The 18,976-nt window shown below is 45.1% G+C and overlaps 2 protein-coding genes across 4 annotated transcripts; one reads left to right on the top strand and one right to left on the bottom strand.

The window, feature by feature from the left end:
• Positions 1–628: 628 nt before the first annotated feature.
• On the bottom strand, positions 629–9,550 carry LOC128402575 (6-pyruvoyl tetrahydrobiopterin synthase-like). 2 transcript variants are annotated; one of them, XM_053366802.1, is made up of 6 exons: positions 9,447–9,550; positions 7,611–7,690; positions 6,113–6,135; positions 3,878–3,934; positions 3,124–3,194; positions 629–937 (listed from the first exon to the last, which is right to left on the bottom strand). In XM_053366802.1, exons 1-6 carry the CDS (start codon positions 9,533–9,535, stop codon positions 796–798), a joined length of 462 nt encoding a protein of 153 aa, XP_053222777.1. In that variant the 5' UTR covers positions 9,536–9,550; the 3' UTR covers positions 629–795. The 2 variants fall into 2 exon arrangements, with proteins under 2 accessions (XP_053222777.1, XP_053222776.1); XM_053366801.1 differs by lacking the exon at positions 9,447–9,550 and adding an exon at positions 8,979–9,167.
• LOC128402574 (6-pyruvoyl tetrahydrobiopterin synthase-like) lies at positions 9,466–18,760 on the top strand. 2 transcript variants are annotated; one of them, XM_053366799.1, is made up of 7 exons: positions 9,466–9,550; positions 10,943–11,127; positions 12,398–12,471; positions 13,574–13,596; positions 15,318–15,374; positions 17,014–17,084; positions 17,502–18,760. In XM_053366799.1, exons 2-7 carry the CDS (start codon positions 11,024–11,026, stop codon positions 17,710–17,712), a joined length of 540 nt encoding a protein of 179 aa, XP_053222774.1. In that variant the 5' UTR covers positions 9,466–9,550; positions 10,943–11,023; the 3' UTR covers positions 17,713–18,760. The 2 variants fall into 2 exon arrangements, with proteins under 2 accessions (XP_053222774.1, XP_053222775.1); XM_053366800.1 differs by lacking the exon at positions 15,318–15,374.
• Positions 18,761–18,976: the final 216 nt, after the last annotated feature.

The following is an 18,976-nucleotide window of genomic DNA, read 5'->3' as shown; positions in this document are numbered from 1 at the left end:
AGCACTCCCGGGTGCAAGTAGATAAATAGGGACCGCTTACTGGCGGGAAGGTAAACGGCGTTTCTGTGTGCGGCTCTGGCTCGCCAGAGCAGTGATGTCACGCTGGCCACGTGACCCGGAAGTGTCTCCGGACAGCGCTGGCCCCCGGCCTCTTGAGTGAGATGGGCGCACAACCCTAGAGTCTGTCAAGACTGGCCCGTACGGGCAGGGGTACCTTTACCTTTACTTACCTCGGGTTAAGAACTTAATTCATTCTGGAGGTCCGTTCTTAACCTGAAATGGTTCTTAACCTGAGGTACCACTTTAGCTAATGGGGCCTCCTGCTGCCGCCGCCCCGCCACCATGCGATTTCTGTTCTCATCCTGAAGCAAAGTTCTTAACCCGAGGTACTATTTCTGGGTTAGTAAAATCTGTAACCTGAAGCGTCTGTAACCTGAAGCGTCTGTAACCCGAGGTACCACTGTACTCAGGATTTTGAATTGGTGTGACTCTTGTGCCATGTAAACGGAAACAGATACAAAAGGGCAGAGAAGCTAAATCTTTCTCGCTACCTAGAAAAATAGAGGACACTTTGACACATCAAGACAGCAACAAATTCCAACAGCACAGAACTGCACAAAAGATTCACTTCCTTCACAAAAGCCTTGCTGTCTTTCTGTTATAGCATATCTTTAACAAATAAGATACATTCTAGATTTCTCATGGCTACACTTAGCAGATAAAAGCTCATTAATCCTCCAGTTGATTGGGTTCTTTCACCAGCACTAGATCAAAGGCATCAAGACAAAGGCATCTTCATTTCTCCAGAACGGTCCCCTCTCCCTTGTAAACAACAATGTTCTTGTCTGTTTCATACACTTTGACTTTATGAAGAGTCCCCTTAGGAAGGTGCTTCTGGAGGTTTTCCCAGATGTACACAGCAACATTCTCTGTAGTGCTGCAAGAAAGAACAGTGAGTTAGCCATTCTGCCCTTCTAGTTAGATTTCTGTCATCCTCACAGACACTCGGGACAGGCCTACACCAGAGGGAGAAGCTGCTGTGGATCACTGCACAACGATCTACAAGAATCCTTTATAGATGTACCCTTGATGTCCACGCCTGTGCTTCTTTGAGCATTTTCACCGATTCACTTTTGAGTTGCATAAACTTAGAAAGTTTTTTTCACTCACCCAAAACAGATTATCTGGGCGCTTGCATTAGAATATACTGCTGAGGAAGGTTTGAAGTCTACAGAGTTGGACAGGGCCACAAGCATTGCATGTACAGATTTCCCACCCAATGGGACATGCACAAAAGAATGGCAAGCGGCATCACAAGTTCCTTGAGCTGGTGGGGGCCTTGGAAGTCTTCTGGTCCAATCCCTGCTCAGTGAAAGGAATCCATAGAACGAGCCTTCCCTGCGCCCCACCCCCAAACAGATGGATGTCCAGGCTCTGCTTAAAGACTTCTAGCTACATAAAATGTCCCATTAAATTACCACTGTTGGCTTCCTATCAAGAAGCTTATCCTAATGATCAGCCAAAACTTGCCCTCTCTTATGCAGCGGCCATTAGATCTAGTCCTTCCCTCTTTGCGACAACCCCTTCAGGAATCTGGAGAGGGCTGTGACGTCCCTCTGGCCCACAGTCTTCTCTTATCCAAGCTAAACTTTCTTAGCTCCTTCAATATTTCCCCGTAGGGCATATTCTCCATATCGCTGATCCTCTATGTTGCCCTCCTCTGAACCATTTCCAGCTTGTCCAGACACTGCTTAAGGTGCACCACCCACAACTAGACACAATATTCCAGATTATGCCTAGTTAGTTCAGCCTAATTATGCCTAATTAGTAGAGCTGTTACTTCTTGTGACTTGGAAACTACGATTCTGTTAATGCAGCCTGAAATTGCATGAGCCTTTTAGATAGGAGCATCACACTGCTAACACATGTCCAGCTTGAGACCAACTACAATCCCATGATCCTTTTCACACATGTGACTGGCCCAAGGCCACAGTGAGATTCATGGCTGAGTGGGGATTAAATAAATTAAATTAAATTAAAAATAAAATAAATAAAATATTACTGCCAAGCCAGGTATCCCCTCTATACCTATGCAAAATTTCATTTTGGTTGTTTTGGCCCAATTACCATCTGGTCAAGGCCATTTTTAATTTGTTATTCTGTTGTTGCCCTCTGACGTGCTAGCAATCCCATTCCAGTATCGTGTCATTTGCAAGTAAGATAAGGATCCCAACCACCCCCTATCAATCTAAGTAACTGATAAAAAATTATGGAGTCTCAGGATTAAGACAGAGAATTATGGCACCTGAATTGAACTCTCCCTCCAGTTTGAGGAGAGCCATAGATAAACACTCTCTTGAGTATGGTTCTCCAACCCACCACGAACCCAGCTGACCACATTATCACTTACCTAGATATGGGAAATCTAGCGCCCTCTATTATTATTTATTATTATTTATTGAATTTATATACCGCCCTATACCTGGGGGTCTCAGGGTGGTTCACAGAATAAAATCAAGATATAAAACCACAAAATACGTAATAAAAATTAAAACAACAACCCAATAGCCCCCCCCCAAAAGAAACACATTTTAAAAGGGCATAGGATGTAAATCAGATCAACCAAAGGCCTGGTTAAAAAGGAACATTTTTGCCTGGCACCTAAAAGTGTATAATGAAGGCACCAGGCAAACTTCCCTGGGGAGATCATTCCATAGATGGGGAGCCACTGCAGAGAAGGCCCCGTTCTCGCGTTGCCACCCTCCGGACCTCTCAAGGAGGGGGCACACGAAGAAGGGCCTCAGAAGATGATCTCAGGGTCCAGGTATGTCCAAATGGAAAGAGGCGGTCCTTGATGTATTGCAGTCCTAGGTACTGCTCCAGATACTGCTAAACCACAACTGCCATCATCCCTGACCATGTTGGAGGGTGACAGGTTGCCAACCCCTGTATTGAACATGCCTGCTAACCAAAATATCATGGAGGACTTTGTCAAATGAAATCAAAATTCAATTATGTCCACAGTATTCCCACAATTCAGTGATAAAAAAGCAAAAAAGGACTAGCTGTGTAAGAGGAACTCAACAGCCCCAGTTCATAATGAGATACAGAAAGCTCCCCTACCTTACAACTTCAGCAAAGTAGGGAACATCTTTATCCAGATTCTTGTGATCAAGAGGCTCCATGATAGCTTCCTAAGGATAGAGAGGAAAGGAGGTTAAACAGTTATGTCCATGTCTAGTGTGGCATAGTAGTGTTAGACTAAAGACCTGGAAGGCCAGGGTTGAAATCCCCACTCAGCCAGGAAGCTCACTGAATGACGTTGGGCCAGTCACTGTCTCTCAGTCTAGCCTACCTCACAGGGTTGTTCTGAGGATAAAACCTAAGACACGGTAAGCTCCCTGGAAAAAGGGAATAATGGAAATAAATAATAAATAAAACGTAAATAAGAATGCTGTTGGTTCTTATTACAGGTCTGCAATGATGCATAACTGTTTCAACGGGCCATTTCTTCTTAGGCTGTAGCAAAGCAGGAGATGAATACTTCACTGCTTGGATTATAAGGTGTCTTGATCACTTATTGATCTGGAAGAATTCCCTCCTTGTCCAGATCGTGAAAGACAAGCAACTGGTCTGCTCTCTCTCCCCCGCCCTCTGGCCTTAGTTTAGGAGAACTGGTGCGTCCCTTGTCTCTTTTCCTCTACCTGTCTGAAGGAAAATGCAAAAGCTTTCAGGTTGTGTTCATTGCTCTCCCAGTCATGTTTCTCTCCTGCATCAGCCTCCTGCCCCCACAACCCACTATTCCCTGCAACATACACTGGGCTGGGGGCGTACTGCAGACAAAGTTTCAACTATGAAAAAAATATGGCATTATTACCTCCATGTAGTCTTTCAGATCTGTGAGGTTGATCACCATCCCAGTCGTAGGATCAATCTACAAGACAAGCACAAACAGAGCTTGAACCAGATGCCAAAGGAGAACAGAGAGTGCTGGACCAGATGGACTTTTCTTATGTTCTTAAGCCTGACGAGAAGCAAATAGCTATGTTTTCGATAACATAAACAGCAGAGATATTTGCCTATCGGTGACTACCTCTAAGTCTTAGTCCAAAGAAAGGCACACAACTTGGTACCCGAAATCTCATGCTGCTAAACTGCTCCTCTCATAGCCCCTGTTCAAAAATCAGCCGCAACAGAAGGCCTTGCCACTCTGTTGAGAGCCAAAATGTAAGATTTCTGAAGCTCACAGCTTGCCAAGTACACTGGACTTTGGTCTGGTGCAATGGGTGAGTGAACAGAGAGCTCTGCATTATGAGATTTGCTATAGACCTAGGACTTTGTAGTCATGATCTGCGAGCAACATCACAGCACCCTCAACAGCAGCAATGAATCAGGGAAGCCTCTCTGGAATTTCTGGTGCTGGACAGAAGTTTCCTCTGTCCAAGTTTGTTATCACAAAGCTTGTTGTTGGAATCAAAACTAGGAAAGGGTACAGGGCAGGGAAGAGAAGGGAAATAAGTTTCAAAGGAATGGCTCTTCTTTTGCTTTAGTTCTCCTTCCTACAAGTCACAGGCTAGATCTACTCAAGACAACAGAATCAGTATTTTACTCTCTAAAACTTGACATCTCTCAGATAAAAGGCGTTTTATCTGATTCCCGGTACAGTTGGATCTAAGCCATCAAATCATTTTTTCCTGGGCATTTTTTTTAGGTAACAAGATCTCTTAAGAAAAAGACAGTATGATCTGGGGAATGTTTGGAGCTTTGCGCCCCTTATAACTCTTCAGAACCCCTAACAAGGAACTCTCTATCCCGATCCAGGCCATTGGCCCACTGAGCCCCACAGTCTACTCTGGTAGACAGAGTTCTAAGCAGGGGGCTTTCCCACCACTGGCTACCTAAAACCTTTCAGCTGGAGATGTGGGGGTGTTGAACCAACCTGGGAATTTCTGTGTGCATAGCAAGGGAAGGACAGTAGCTCAGTGATAAAGCATCTGCTTTGCATGCAGAAGGTCCCAGGTTCAATTCTGGGCATCTCTGGGTAGGGCTGGGACAAACTCCATGTCTGAAACCCTGCAGAGCTGCTGACAGTCAGTGTAGACAATACTGAGCTAGATGGAAAAATGGTTTGACTCAAGACAGGTTTCTATGTTCTGCTACTGAGCACTGGCATAATCTGGACCACTTTGCCTTCACCTCTCCATGACAATAACCATCACAGCACCAGTTTCACATATCTGAGTAAGAAAAAACAACTGCAGGCATTGCAAGGTAAAGTATACATGAATGCAGCCTTCTGAGTGCTGAGATAATCCTAAAACTTCACTTGGGCATGATGCCCAGTCCCCATGGCGAGTTCTGAGGTCAGAGGGTGACGCACCACACCTTGGAAGAAAGGAAGAAAATCCTGGATGTGCAAGACAAACAGTTTTGTGCCTTGGAAATTTTGGAAATCCAAAATTATGACTGAGTCTGTCAGAGGGAATATGTTTCTGAACACTAATTGCTGAGGTTTGAGAGCCAGTGTGGTGTAGTGGTTAAGAGCGGGAGTCTCGTAATGTGGGGAACTGGGTTCGTGTCTCCGCTCCTCCACATGCAGCTGCTGGGTGACCTTGGGCTAGTCACACTTCTCTGAAGTCTCTCAGCCCCACTCACCTCACAGAGTGTTTGTTGTGGGGGAGGAAGGGAAAGGAGAATGTTAGCCGCTTTGAGACTCCTTAAAGGGAGTGAAAAGCAGGATATCACATCCAAACTAAGTAGGAAGCACTGAGGGCCTTCTTGCAGGCTCCCCATAACAGGCATCTTGGTGGCCTCTGTGAGAACAGGATGCTTTGGCCTGTTCCTTCAGGGATCTGTGTATGTTCTTATGAGTCACTCCCACAATATGAAGGAAATCCCTTTTTCTGCCCTCACAACTAGCACTCACTGAGAACAGCTTCCTCTTTCTAGGCTGAAATCCAAAAGCCACAATATGGGCTGTGACTCACCAAAATGTTGCAAAATAAAGACTGGATAAAACCCAGGTTGGTTGTTATCTAGAATCTAAAAAATGGCACATTGGTGCCAAACAATCTGAAATGTACTTCAAAAGCCTTGAAAAGTTTACACTTACCTCTCCGTGTACAGTTACTTCCACTGGGGTGGGGAAGCAGAAAGAGAAGAAAAAGATCAAGTCACAGTGAGTTTCAAATCAATTATGATGACGTACATAGAGATACTCATCAAGTTCAGCCAAAAGTTTTCAAAAAAGAACCCTTTTTCCCTAAATCTTCGCTTGCAAAGTACCGGTAACTCCTCTGATTTTCTGCCACAAAGAGGCACTATTATATGGAAAAGCCATTTCAGACACTTCTCCTCTGTTGCATTTAACTAGCAATACAGGAGCAAAACAGTTCTGCATTTACCTAACTGTGTCTTTGCAAGCACCCAGTTTCCACAACTTTTCTGAGTACTCAAAACAAATGCTTGCAACAGCAAAACAAACAAAAAACCCCACACAAACACTCAGAATAACAAGGACTGCTCCTGCCTGGTAAAAAACTGATGTTGAGGGGAAAAGCCCACCCCATCCAGGAGTGGGGAGGGTGTTCATTATGGCAAAAGGATGTCCTGTGGTGGGTGGACTACTGTTCCCCAGAAGCAGCCCTCCAAATACTCCTCCCCACCTCCCACATGCAAACCAAGAAGGAGAACGTACATCAGTTTGTGGCCGGGGTTATTTGAAGGCCTGCTTATGAAAAGCTACTGGGGGAGCACACTCGGCCCATATGGGGTAGTCTTGTGATTTAAGAGTCCCCTGGGGGTGGGTTTCTCTCCCCCACCCAGCCCTCCAAATCACTCCCATCTGAGCTGTAGAATGTGAGCAGAATCAAGGTAGGGGGGGCTGGGTAGGGAGTGGTTCACATAGCTGAGCATCCCCTCCTCAAATTTAAAACACAAGGATGCAGGAAGTTGCCATGTGCTGAGTGAGACCATTGGTTCACCTAGATCAGGGACGTCCAACTCTGAAAGACTGAGATCTACTCCCAGTATAAACAAATGGCAGTGATCTACCCATTGGGGGTGGGAACGGAACCAAAGTTGTTGAGCTTTTTTTAGGGGGGGCTCCCCAAATGATCGCTCAGTAAACAATAAGATGTTCTTTCTCCCATGCAGAGGAAAATGAGCCCATGATCTACCGCAATCGACCACTAGCACCCGGGGATCAACCTGTCGATCGTGGTCAACCGGTGGGACATCCCAGATCTAGATCATTATCATCTGTACTGACTGGCAGTGGCTCTCCACAGTTTCCACTTGGGAGATGCGTGGGATTGAATTTGGAAACTTCTGTGTGCAAAGCACTTGCTCAGCTACTGAGCTGTGAATTCTCACTGAGTTTGTCAAGCATAAGAAGTTCCTGCAAAGGATTTATCACCCACACAGGAATATCTCCTGCATTATATACCCAATGGAATACACCAAGTTTATCAGGCATAAGTACCAACAAGTCGTAGCTTAGTAGAACTTAAGTTAGTAAGCCCAGGATCAAATCTCATCCTGATGCCATGAGTTTTAAAACTACACACAGGTATGGCTGTACATGAGTGCTCAGATTAGCTGGTCTTCACCTTTGTAGTTGTGCCCATGTCCATTGGGGTTATTGCATTTCCCAAAAAGTTTCTTGTTTTCTTCCTCACTCAGCAAGTTACTGTGGAGAAGTGCATTAAAGAGCTTGTTACTAATCCAGTTTCACCAATTTAAGCATGTGAAAATGTGTGTGCATGCATACACACGTGCTTTCTCACTAACCTGGTGGGGCAACTTTTGTTTTTGCTACAGTTTTAACGCGAGTTTTACACACATTTCTGCATGGGGTCTTATTCTAAACACGCCCATCTCTAGAGAATAAACAAGAGGTTTTTGTCCCTTATCTTTTCTGACTAAGACGTATCACAAGAGGGCTGAACTTTCGTAACCAGTAGTTCCTTTCCAAAGTTGTAAATTGCATAATTTTTAAAACACGGGAGTCATTCAAGACTGATTCAAGGACAACCCACAATCAAACACAGTTAAGAAGCAAAAAAATTAGTCAAGAGATATTTTTTTTAAAGGACTGAAATAGCTGTTTGAATAGCTGCAGAAACAATTTGGGGTACATTTTCACATGTAAGGATTACAGCCCAACCCTAAAGATATTTACTCAGAAGTAAGCCCCACCGAGTAGTACACCGAGTATTTCTTAGTAGATGTGTAAGGATGGGAAAAGCTGAAGAGTCACAACCCCTCTTCAGCTTTAGGGACAGAAGGAAAAAGGGAAGGGTGTATCATTCCCGCCATGCCCCCCCCAAATAACTATGAAGCCCCACAGCTGGGTGCTGCACCCGAGTTTATGTCCACTGCATGTGTGGAAACACAAATCTCCACTTCTCCTCTTTTACATGGCTACTGTGAAACACAAATGTGTGTCGTCGTCATCACCATGCTTTGGAAAGAGGGATGAATTAGTACCAGGTATGCTTTTGAACTGCTAGGTTGGCAGGAGCAGGGACCGAGCAACGGGAGCTCACCCCGTCGTGGTTTGAATCGACAGGGTGAGCTCCCGTTGCTCGGTCCCTGCTCCTACCAACATAGCAGTTCGAAAGCACGTCAAAGTGCAAGTAGATAAGTAGGTACCGCTCCGGCGGGAAGGTAAACAGTGTTTCTGTGCGCTGCTCTGATTCGCCAGAAGCGGCCACATGACCCGGAAGCTGTACTCTGGCTCCCTCGGCCAATAAAGCGAGATGAGCACCACAACCCCAGAGTCGGTCACGACTGGACCTAATGGTCAGGGGTCCCTTTACCTTTACCCAAGCAATTTAGACAATGGTTGCTCAGTGGCGAGTGGGGAGGATGCATAACACACTTTGGTATTGCAAACAGGTGCTGAAGTTCAGCCCTAGTCTAAGTGAAACCTGTGCCTTGAACCCAGTCCTGACCCATCAAAGCAGCACATTTACCTTGCTCTGCAGGAAAGAAAGTTTGGAAGCCCCACATCCTTTCTATCCCCCTTAACTTCACAAAGCCTGCTTAGAGCTGGATTTTGGTATGACCAACCATTCTGAGGTGGAGCCCTGGAGCCAAAAAATTTCACATGCACACACACAGAGAACGGCTCCATATAGAGGGGATATGTATAGGGGGTGCCTCCCTACGGCTTCTTCGGGCAGCACTCTGCACATGCTCAGAGCCACCATCTCCCTTAACCTTAACGTCACATCGGGAATCTCAGCCACGATCCTGCTGCAAAGAAAGCCGAGTCTTGGTGCAAAGGGAGGAAACGAACGCCCCCTCCCCTTATACATACATATATACACAAGCCCCTTCCCCCTGCGCATGCGCGCGCCCTCCGCTCGCCCGCTGCCCCCTCGCTCCCAGAAAGCAGCCGAAGAGGGCCGCTTCTCAGCTCCCTCCCCGCTCCCCGGCACCTGTGCAGCCGGTGGGAGGCGCTGAAGGAGACGCAGCGGGAAACCCGGGCCAGGCGGCTAGGCCCGGCGAAGCGCGAAGGCGGCGCCATGGCAACGCCGGGTAGGTGGGCGGGGGTCTTCGCTTTCCGCCGCCGGGGGCCCCGCGCTTCTGGGTTTCCCGAGGGGGCGCTACTGAGCCTGCGCGGCGGGCAGAAGGCGCAAGCTCAGTAGCGGCAATTGAAGCCTCTTCCTTATCCCTCTTCCCCCCCCCCATCCTCTGCCCACAGATGGAGAAAGTTTGCCGCTGAAAAAGCAAAGGAAAGGAGACCTGTTGTGTCAGCCTGTTAAGAGGATGACGCAGGTGGGGGGGGGGCTTTGCTTCATTCGGAAAAGTTTTGGAATATGCGTGAAGGGCTGCAGAGCTGGCAAAAGGCAGGGCAAGCCCAGTCTCCCAGTGCCCTTTAAAGGCTGAAAGCATGCGCATTATAATTACAGATGAAATACAGTGGTACCTCAGGTTAAGTAATTAATTCGTTCAGAGGTCCGTTCTTAACCTAAAACTGTTCTTAACCTGAAGCACCACTTTAGCTAATGGGGCCTCCTACTGCCGCCGCACCGCCGGAGCACGATTTCTGTTCTCATCTTGAAGCAAAGTTCTTAACCTGAAGCACTGTTTCTGGGTTAGTGGAGTCTGTAACCTGAAGCATATGTAACCTGAGCTACCACTGTACTAGGTAGAAAGGTTTAGGCTTGCATGCAACGCTAGTCATTCTTAGACCTGTTAAATCGGTGCACATTCAATGGGTCTACTCTGAATAGATGTCAGTTGGCTTGAAATGATATTGGCATTGAAATGCTACAACAACAACCGTAGTATGAATGAATGCAGCATTTTCTTGGCCCTGTCTCTGACTGGCCCTGTTGCTGTTGTGGTTTTTTGCGTTCCAGACAGGCATAAATCCAGTCTTGTGTTGGATTGCAGCCACTATTTTGTCCTACTGCGACAATAAATAAAGGCACAGGGAGCAGATGCTGGCAATGAACAATTTTTGGCAATAGTCGAAGAAACAAACATTTTTGACTGTCAAGTCTGTCCACTATTGTTGCTCCCAACACTGAAGAAATTGTGACACATGGCTACCATCCTATTCATGTTTACTCATAAGTAAGTTCCAGTAAGTTCAACAGAACAGTTCAGAGGCTGTATGTGTCTGAAAAACAGTCTCTGGAAACTGCAGAAGCTGAGAGTGCAGTTGCACCCGGGTCCTGCTTCCCACTCGCATGTAGCTGGCCACTGAGTACAGGATTGGGAACAGCTGTGACGTCACATGAGACCCTTTTAACTATAGCTGCCACATAATAACCCAGAAACCTCAGCATGCCAATCATGCGCTCCACGTTCCTTCTGGGTCAATTGATTGGTTCTTCTATCCATCCCATGATCTCAGCTTCCAAGATGTAGTGTATAAAGTTCTTCTGTGACTTGATCATGTGATGAGCGGCTGGTCTTTATCTAGGATGTGGCTCCTCTGCTGCTGTCATTAGCAGAGCCTCTCACTCTTCCTGCCCTCCGACGGAAGATCAGCTCAACTCCAGCAATGCAGAACCAGGGGTCTCAAAGAACGATCCTAACAACCTCTCCTGCGAGGACAGCGACCTTCTCCAGGATAACTACATTTAGTGCTTCCCATAGGCTGGCCTGGTAACTTGCTTCCAATGATTTGGTGGTTTCTGACAGGGGATACATCTGGGATGCACAGCTGTTGGCTGGAGGATTGGTACCCAGTGGCTGGAAAAATGGGACTTTGGGGGATTTTAAAACTTTTGAAAACTGCAGGTTGATGCTTTTAATATCTAATGCATCTAAGAAATAGAAATGCTTTCCCCGCATTCACTGCTGTGGCACAGTCATAGGTAAAGCGCTTTGTTGGAAATCTTGCTATTCTTGCTGCTGTGCTGCACCGTTAATGGAAGTGCACTTTGCAGCGTAGCATAAGCCAAAGAGAGAGGGGAGCTCTCTGCCCCAAGGAATTTACCATCTAGGCTGAAAAAGTGTGGGAGTCAAGCAACAGGGTAAGAGAAGAAAACTGGAAGAAGGGAGGAATGAAAGAGGCATGGGTAACAAGGCAAGGGTTGGGGTGAGAGACTGTAAACTGCTGTTTTTTGGTGTTGCTCAGAAACATTTCCATTTCTTAAATGTACCTCGCACTAGCCTCTTTCCTCCAGCTTGTGAAATTAAATCTTTGGAACATAATAATTTGTGCACAAAGTTTCACCCAATGCTCACACAATTGCTGGAGCATGGAGATGAATGCAGCCCCTTCTGTGCAGAATGTGTGTACAGTAATGAGTCTGAGTCCATCTGTGCAGCCTTGGTTGGATGTTAGGAAAGCTACCCATAAGTCACCTGTGCCTGTCCAGTGCTCACTTGGGAAAGCAAGCATATGCAAAGCAAGTTGATGGTGTATTAAAAAGCCGGGGGCGGGTGGGGGGGGGGAGCTGGCTGGGAATGCTTGAAAGCAAAGAGAGGTGTGAGCCTTGTTAGTGGCTGGGGTTGGGTTTGCACTATCTTAACACTGGAGCACTAATGCTCAGCATCTTGAATTCACTGAAGACATGGGAGGGTTTGGGGAATGGGACCAGAGGGGAGGGAATCTTTCAGCTAGAAATGTAAATTCCCAGAGGTACGAAGAACCAGTCCCTTCCAAATTATGTGCCACTGAAAGGTCATTCTGGTGAATACCAGGCTTCTTAAAGGCTTGTTATGAGAGAGAAGCACAGCTGTCCTGTTGGGTGCTAGTGCCAAGTGAGGGAATGCTGCTTTTGTGCACCCCTTGTTTGAGTGGGACCCATCCGGAACAACAGATGCAAAAAATAAACCAGAAATAGGACTAGCAGCTTGGGTTGCACAGTGTCAGCTGGCTCCCAGGCTTGCTGCTTGCTCACCAGTGACACATTATTTTTCTTTCTAGCAAGATGCTGAGCGATGCAGAGAATATGAAGCTGTTTGGGCCGTGCAGTCAGATGCATGGGCACAATTATAAAGGTGAGGTGGTCTGAATAACTTTGTGGGTGATCCTGCTTATTTTTAACACCACCATGCGGGGGAGGGTAGAGCAGCTGTTGAAAATTTATTTGGGGGTTTCCGCCTGAATTTTCTCTTGACAATTCGAGCCTCCCGGTAGTCCTGCAATTCTCTCCATCTGTTGTGCAGATACATAGTGGAACAGCAGAGGCTGGATATATTTGTCTGTTACATGGCTTGAATACACAGTCAATCCCCATAAGGTTCCTCATGCCAATAAATGGCCAGGAATAGAATCACAGAGCCTAGGGAGACTATCAGAGGTCACAAAGAGAAAGGAAAAATATATGAAAATAACAACAAGAGATGTGGAAAAATAATAAGAAAGGACTGGATAGTACTGTGAACATCATAAGGTTAGATTTGTGGACATTAAAACAGCAGTAAGAAGCAAGAAGTTGATTGGATCCCTTCGGAACTTGAAATATGGGTACCCCCAACAAAAATTTAAAATTCGGCTGTGTAATTTGGAATTTATGTAATTTGGTTTGATTTGATGTGATTGGTCGGTTAATAAAAAATTATTCTTAAAAAAAAAAAAGATTCACAGAGCCTAGGATTTGAATAAGAGTAGAAGACCTCCAAATTGAATGGCAGGAGCCTAAACACAGCTGAGAGGTGGAGGAACAAGAGGTTGAGTGCTTTGGAATCACTCTTGGAAGGTGAATCAGGGGTGAACAATGGGGCCAGGTGGACTAAAATGGAAATTGCACCAGGTGCCAGTGCATTAAGATGTGTTTGCAAAGTTGGGTTGGAATAAGTCAGGATCAAGGTAACCAGGAGGAACTTGGTAAGATGGAGAATTTTCAGAGTTAATTAATAGCCTGGAAGCAAAACGGATGTCTGTTGTTTCAACCACTATTGCATCCATTCACCATTCAAGGGATGTATGTGTTAGCTGCTGTATCAACTTAATTTTCTTTGTTCAGCTTTGTGCAAGTTCACATTTTGACAGGTTTGCCTTGAGATTCCAACACTGTCCCCATTCCAGAACAAGCAATAAAGGAGGATCTGCAGACATTGCTGGTCTTGGAGAGTTAATTGTTTTCTTCTTCTCTTCTAGTTGTGGTAACTGTCCATGGAAAAGTAAGTAAAACCATGGGTGGCGTAGGGAAGAAAAAATGAGTAGCTAGGTGTGACTGGCAGACTCAAGAGGTGTTTTGGCTCATATGTTCTTCCATGAACATCATTCATTCCACTACAACCTGCTCATCACTGAATTATCATGAAAAATGGAGAATGCCAAAATTATATTTGACCAACAGGCTGGTATTATTCTACAGTACACGTGATGAGACTTAACTTACCATCTTCCAGAAAGTCTTCATTATGTGGTTTGAAGGAAAGCACATAAGCTTATAGGGACGTGAGCGGCGCTGTGGTCTAAACCATAGAGCCTAGGGCTTGCTGATCAGAAGGTTGGCGGTTCTTATCCCTGTAATGGGGTGAGCTCCCATTGCTTGGTCCCTGCTCCTGCCAACCTAGCAGTTCGAAAGCACATCAAAGTGCAAGTAGATAAATAGGTACCGCTCTGGCAGGAAGGTAAACGTGTGCTGCTCTGGTTTCGCCAGAAGCAGCTTAGTCACGCTGGCCACATGACCCGGAAGCTGTACGCCAGCTCCCTTGGCCAGTAAAGCAAGATGAGCGCCGCAATCCCAGAATCGTCTGCAACTGGACCTAACAGTGAGGGGTCCCTTTACCTTACTAAAGGTACTAAGAGTATTAAAGGCTTGTGATTCAGGAGCCCATGAATGTGCATAATCCTAACATTAAATTGACAGAACATTGGAGGGGAAAGGCATTAGGGTTCTGCTGTTGGTTAGTTGGCTTGTGTTAAGGGTTGTATTTATGATATTGTGAGCTGCTAAGTTGCCTAGAACATCTGTCTAGTTGGTGGGTTGCAGCCTCACCTAATGCGGATTGCAGCAGCAACACCTACAACCATACAAATATATGGTATAAAAAAATGTGGGCTTCCAAATGCACGTTTGAGCTAATGATGGATCCCTGGTCTGAAAATGCTAACGTCTACTGAACTAGTCTGCTGGCGTGCTCTGGTCCATGGGGTCACAAAGAGTTGGACACAACTAAATGACTAAACTACTACAACAACAACAACAACAACAACAACAGAGCTAGAGGCTTTTTTCACATAGACACCATGTATATGTAAATTTATTATTTTGATTAACCCCCAAGAAGTTCTCCTACGTGATCCAGACTGAATAGGCAGCTCCCAATTCATTTTGGAGCTTGCAAGGTCGATTGTACCCAATGGACCTTTTTTCCACCCCACTATTAGCTATTATATTGCTAACCTGTAACCGTAAAAGCCAAGTCTCTAACTCTGAGTGGTGTTGCCACATTAGCCCATTGCTGCAGCTTTGGTGACACCTCAAAGGCAAGCAGCTTTATTGTGGCATAAGCTTCCACCTGCAAAGCCCACATCGTCAGATCATAGAGACCATGCTTTAAAAAAATGTTGCAGGTTGCACACCCATGTCATGAGGCAGCCATTATAAACTAGACACAAAGTTCTGGGTCGTTGGGAGTGCCATGCAGAAGGCTCTGAGACTAATTGCAATAGACTTCATGCCCACACCCTCTAGCGGGGAGTGGGTCGCCACTAACCTCTGGGTCATGCCTGTGTATATTTGACTTTAGTGTGCTGGCCAGCTCCCAGACTTTCCTTTCCTAGATGGCTGTAGAAATTCTCCAGCAGCCATCAGGAATTCAAAGAGTAAATTGTATTCCCACAAAATCACCTGTCCATAGATTGCTGAGATGCCCACTGATCTTCTTTCTAGATTGATCCCACTTCTGGGATGGTGATAAATCTGGAGGATTTGAAAGCATTCATGAAGGTAAAGATGCTGGATTGTGCCTGGGAGATTCTTGGCTGAAACTGTAAACACAAAGGGGAGGGCAATGGTTCTCTAGCCCAAATCTGCTCAGCACTTCCCAGCTTTCCAACTCTCATAAGGTTGATGACTGCTGTTTATTAGAAAAAGACCTCGCGTAACCCAGCTTTCATTCTGAGAGCGCAAGCAGTCAATCACAAAGTCTGTTCAAGGACTTGCAAACCAGCAGCTGGCATGTCTGTTTGAAATGCAAACTAAAACCTTTGGCAATTTCAGTCAGCCTAGTGAGCCATCTATTTTTATTTTGCCTTGCGGAGAAGAAAAGAGGGAAGGACATTGCAGAAATGAGTATATACTGTACTAAGAATGTCGGAAGAAAACTATTCAATCAGATGAAAGGTTCCATCTGTTTTAGCAATTCTTGTTTCCCAGAGTGGCTCGACCAAATGTCCCAATGGGAAACCTGTAAGTAAGACATGAGGATAATAGCCCTTTTTAGCTCATGTTCCCAAGCATGTTGCCTCTGAACCTGAAGGTAGCCATAATAACTAGTAGCTTTAAAAGCATCCCAATCTAAGGACCATCATCGTATCTTGTTGTAATGAATTTCATGTTAACTCAGGGAAACGTTTGGCCTACCAGACATGGCTGTACTACAATTCCCATCAACCCCAGGGCTGATAGGAGTTGCAGTTCAGCCACACCTGGAGAGCCAAAGGTTCCCCACTCCCGAGTTAACTCATATGTGCATAAGGGAAATAACAATTATTTTAACAATCCTGCTATGCCACAAAGTAAAACTGATTAATCAAAATATTGCTGTTGGTTTGCTTGCTTTTCAAAGTACCAAGGAATAGGTTCAGCAAAAAAACTCTTCTGTGATACAGGGCCTTGCATATATTTTGCAGTCATACCACACAAATTCATAATTTGGTGCTGAACATAAAGTTCAGCATTCTAAGACCCAGTTTTTTAAAATAAATAAATGCCCTATTAGGCTTGAATATATTTGGTGAACTCTCCAAAGTTAAAGCAGAGGGGGAGGAGGAGATTGGGGGTAACATTTTCTTGCACTGATGATAAGAATTCGATACTCTATACATAGCTTTTTGCCCTGTAGCAAAAATAAAAGCAGAATTCCTTGCACACTGCCCAAAGCCAGCATGGTGTAGTGGTTAAGAGCGGAGGACTCGTAATCTGGTGAAGCGGGTTCGCTTCCCCGCTCCTCCACATGCAGCTGCTGGGTGACCTTGGGCTAGTCACACTTCTCTGAAGTCTATCAGCCTCCCTCACCTCACAGAGTATTTGTTGTGGGGGAGGAAGGGAAAGGAGATTGTTAGCTGCTTTGAGACTCTTTAAGGGGAGTGAAAGGCGGGATATCAAGTCCAAACTCCTGTTCTTCAAAGCAAGAACTCATATTCATATAGGCTTATATGAATATCCCTATAGGCACATTCATATAGTACGTTCAAACTGAAGAATTAAATTATACTTGGTGTAAGATTTTGACTTGTTTTGGTGAAGAATTCTTCAATAGAGCTCTGTGAAAACTAAATGAATTTATAATAGTTTACTGCTCTTTGCTACTCACTTCGCATCCTTTGCCTTATCTTGCTTAGTATCCTTTTCTGCCCTTCCCCAGGAAGCCATCACAAAGCCCCTTGACAAAAAGGATCTTGACCGAGATGTCTCCTACTTTACCAACATTGTAAGGTAAGAAACCAGGATGATGCTCACGATAATGATAGTCATATACCTTACCCACTGTCAGTAGTGGACCACGGGGTCTCAAATTTCAGCAGCACCCTGTGCAACACCAAAATTTAGTGCCCTCCCCCAACCTTCGCCTTCCATTCTACAACATAGTTGCAGTGCCCCCCAAGGCTCTGCACCCAGTGTGATACCTGTGAGGTTCCTGGGAGGGTTATAACAATTTAAAATTCGCTATTAAAAAGAGTTAAAACAAATCACAGGAATAGTTCAACTGTGTTCAATTTTTGTCCAGCTCTCACATCTTTTATTAAAGCCTCAGCAAACCACTCGCCACTTTCTCTTGTGTTCCTCTAAGTCGCATGCAAGAAAGATGCAGACAAGCCTAATGCCCTGATTCTGTCTCTGTCAAATCTCCAGCACAACCGAGAATCTCGCTGTATTCATCTGGGAGAACCTCCAAAAGCACTTGCCTGCAACGGCTCTTCATAAAATAAAACTCTACAATACAGATGAGAGCAGCGTTGTCTATAGGGGAGAAATGCCAGCTCCATCGACTGTTGTGAACGCCTGCAAAATGCCCCCCACAGATGACCAAAGGAAGCTTTGTAGCAGTCCTAAAAATATGTAACTGCTGGTCACAATTGCGCCCTTCCTGCCATGTGCTCCATTTGTGGGCTTAGGGAAAATCCACTGATCCTTCACAGGTTACAAAGTCTGAACCCACAGGCGTGTCCAGCACTTGTATGTATTCATGCGCACACTACCAAGGGGTTTAGAATCTTTGGCTAGAGTTATGATGTGCATCCATTATGAGTGCATTTTTCTCTAACCCAATGCCCCCAAGAGGTTCGTATACAAAAGTAATAAAGAAAGCTTGGTTTAAGACATGGAATGAAAGTGACAGAATATATAAATGCTGCTTCAGACAGCAAAATTTCAATTTAAGCAGCCAGCAAATCTTACAGTACATAGACACCTTGATTTAAAGAGTGAAAGAATCCCTAACTATTCTCAAAAGCCTACAGAAAGTGAGTGGGAAGTGACAATTTTGCCACTGAACCCCATGCTAATAGCAAGTCAAGGAATGAAGAGGGAAGGGTATACCTGTCCTTAAGGGCAAAACATATGTTGGTTCCTTAAGAGTGTGACTAGGTTCGTTATTGGACCTTGGAGCGCTGACAAACCATTGAGAATATAAGGTTTTTGTAGTAATTTTAGCCAATGCAATCTAATGAAAACGGGAAATGGGCTTTGAGAGGAGAGATTTCTATAACTCCAATAGTTTGATTGTCATGTTGTTTCTTCCCAAAATTTCCCATTTTGTTTATTCTGCTTAATTAAAAGTTGAAAAAGTATAATCCTAGTGAGCAATGACTAAACTGGTTATCCTTCTTTGCTTCCTTGTTATCATGGCAGTTTGCCTGGTAGCAAGCATTCTTTAACGGGAGATGTTGATTAGATTTTACTGGTAACTAGATTACATGTACTGATCTTTATTCAAGGTATTAGGAGCTCAGGAGTCTTCCAGGGCATGTTTGAGGTAAGATTGGTACCAAGGTCAAGAAAGTTCAGAATGGGGATCTCCTTATGTCAACCTTTTTATTTGTGCCATGATCTTCAGTAATAAACCATAGAAAAAGTTCAGAATGACACACACTGCAGACACACATACACACTGCACACACGCATACACACTGCACACACACACACACACACACACTGCAGTGTCGGGCCAGCCGTTACAAATGGCGCTTTTCAGCATAAAATAAAGACGCAGAGAGCTAGCTTATTTCCTTGGACTGATGGAGCAGCTCTTTCAGACATCTTCTCCTCTCCAGTCCGTTTTTATTACCCTTTGTTCTCTCCAGCCGCATGGCTGCTTGCCAGTGTCT

Source organism: Podarcis raffonei, chromosome 15, assembly GCF_027172205.1.
Source record: "Podarcis raffonei isolate rPodRaf1 chromosome 15, rPodRaf1.pri, whole genome shotgun sequence".
In the NCBI taxonomy this organism is placed as follows: domain Eukaryota; kingdom Metazoa; phylum Chordata; class Lepidosauria; order Squamata; family Lacertidae; genus Podarcis; species Podarcis raffonei.
This window is presented reverse-complemented; position numbering and strand designations above follow the sequence as displayed.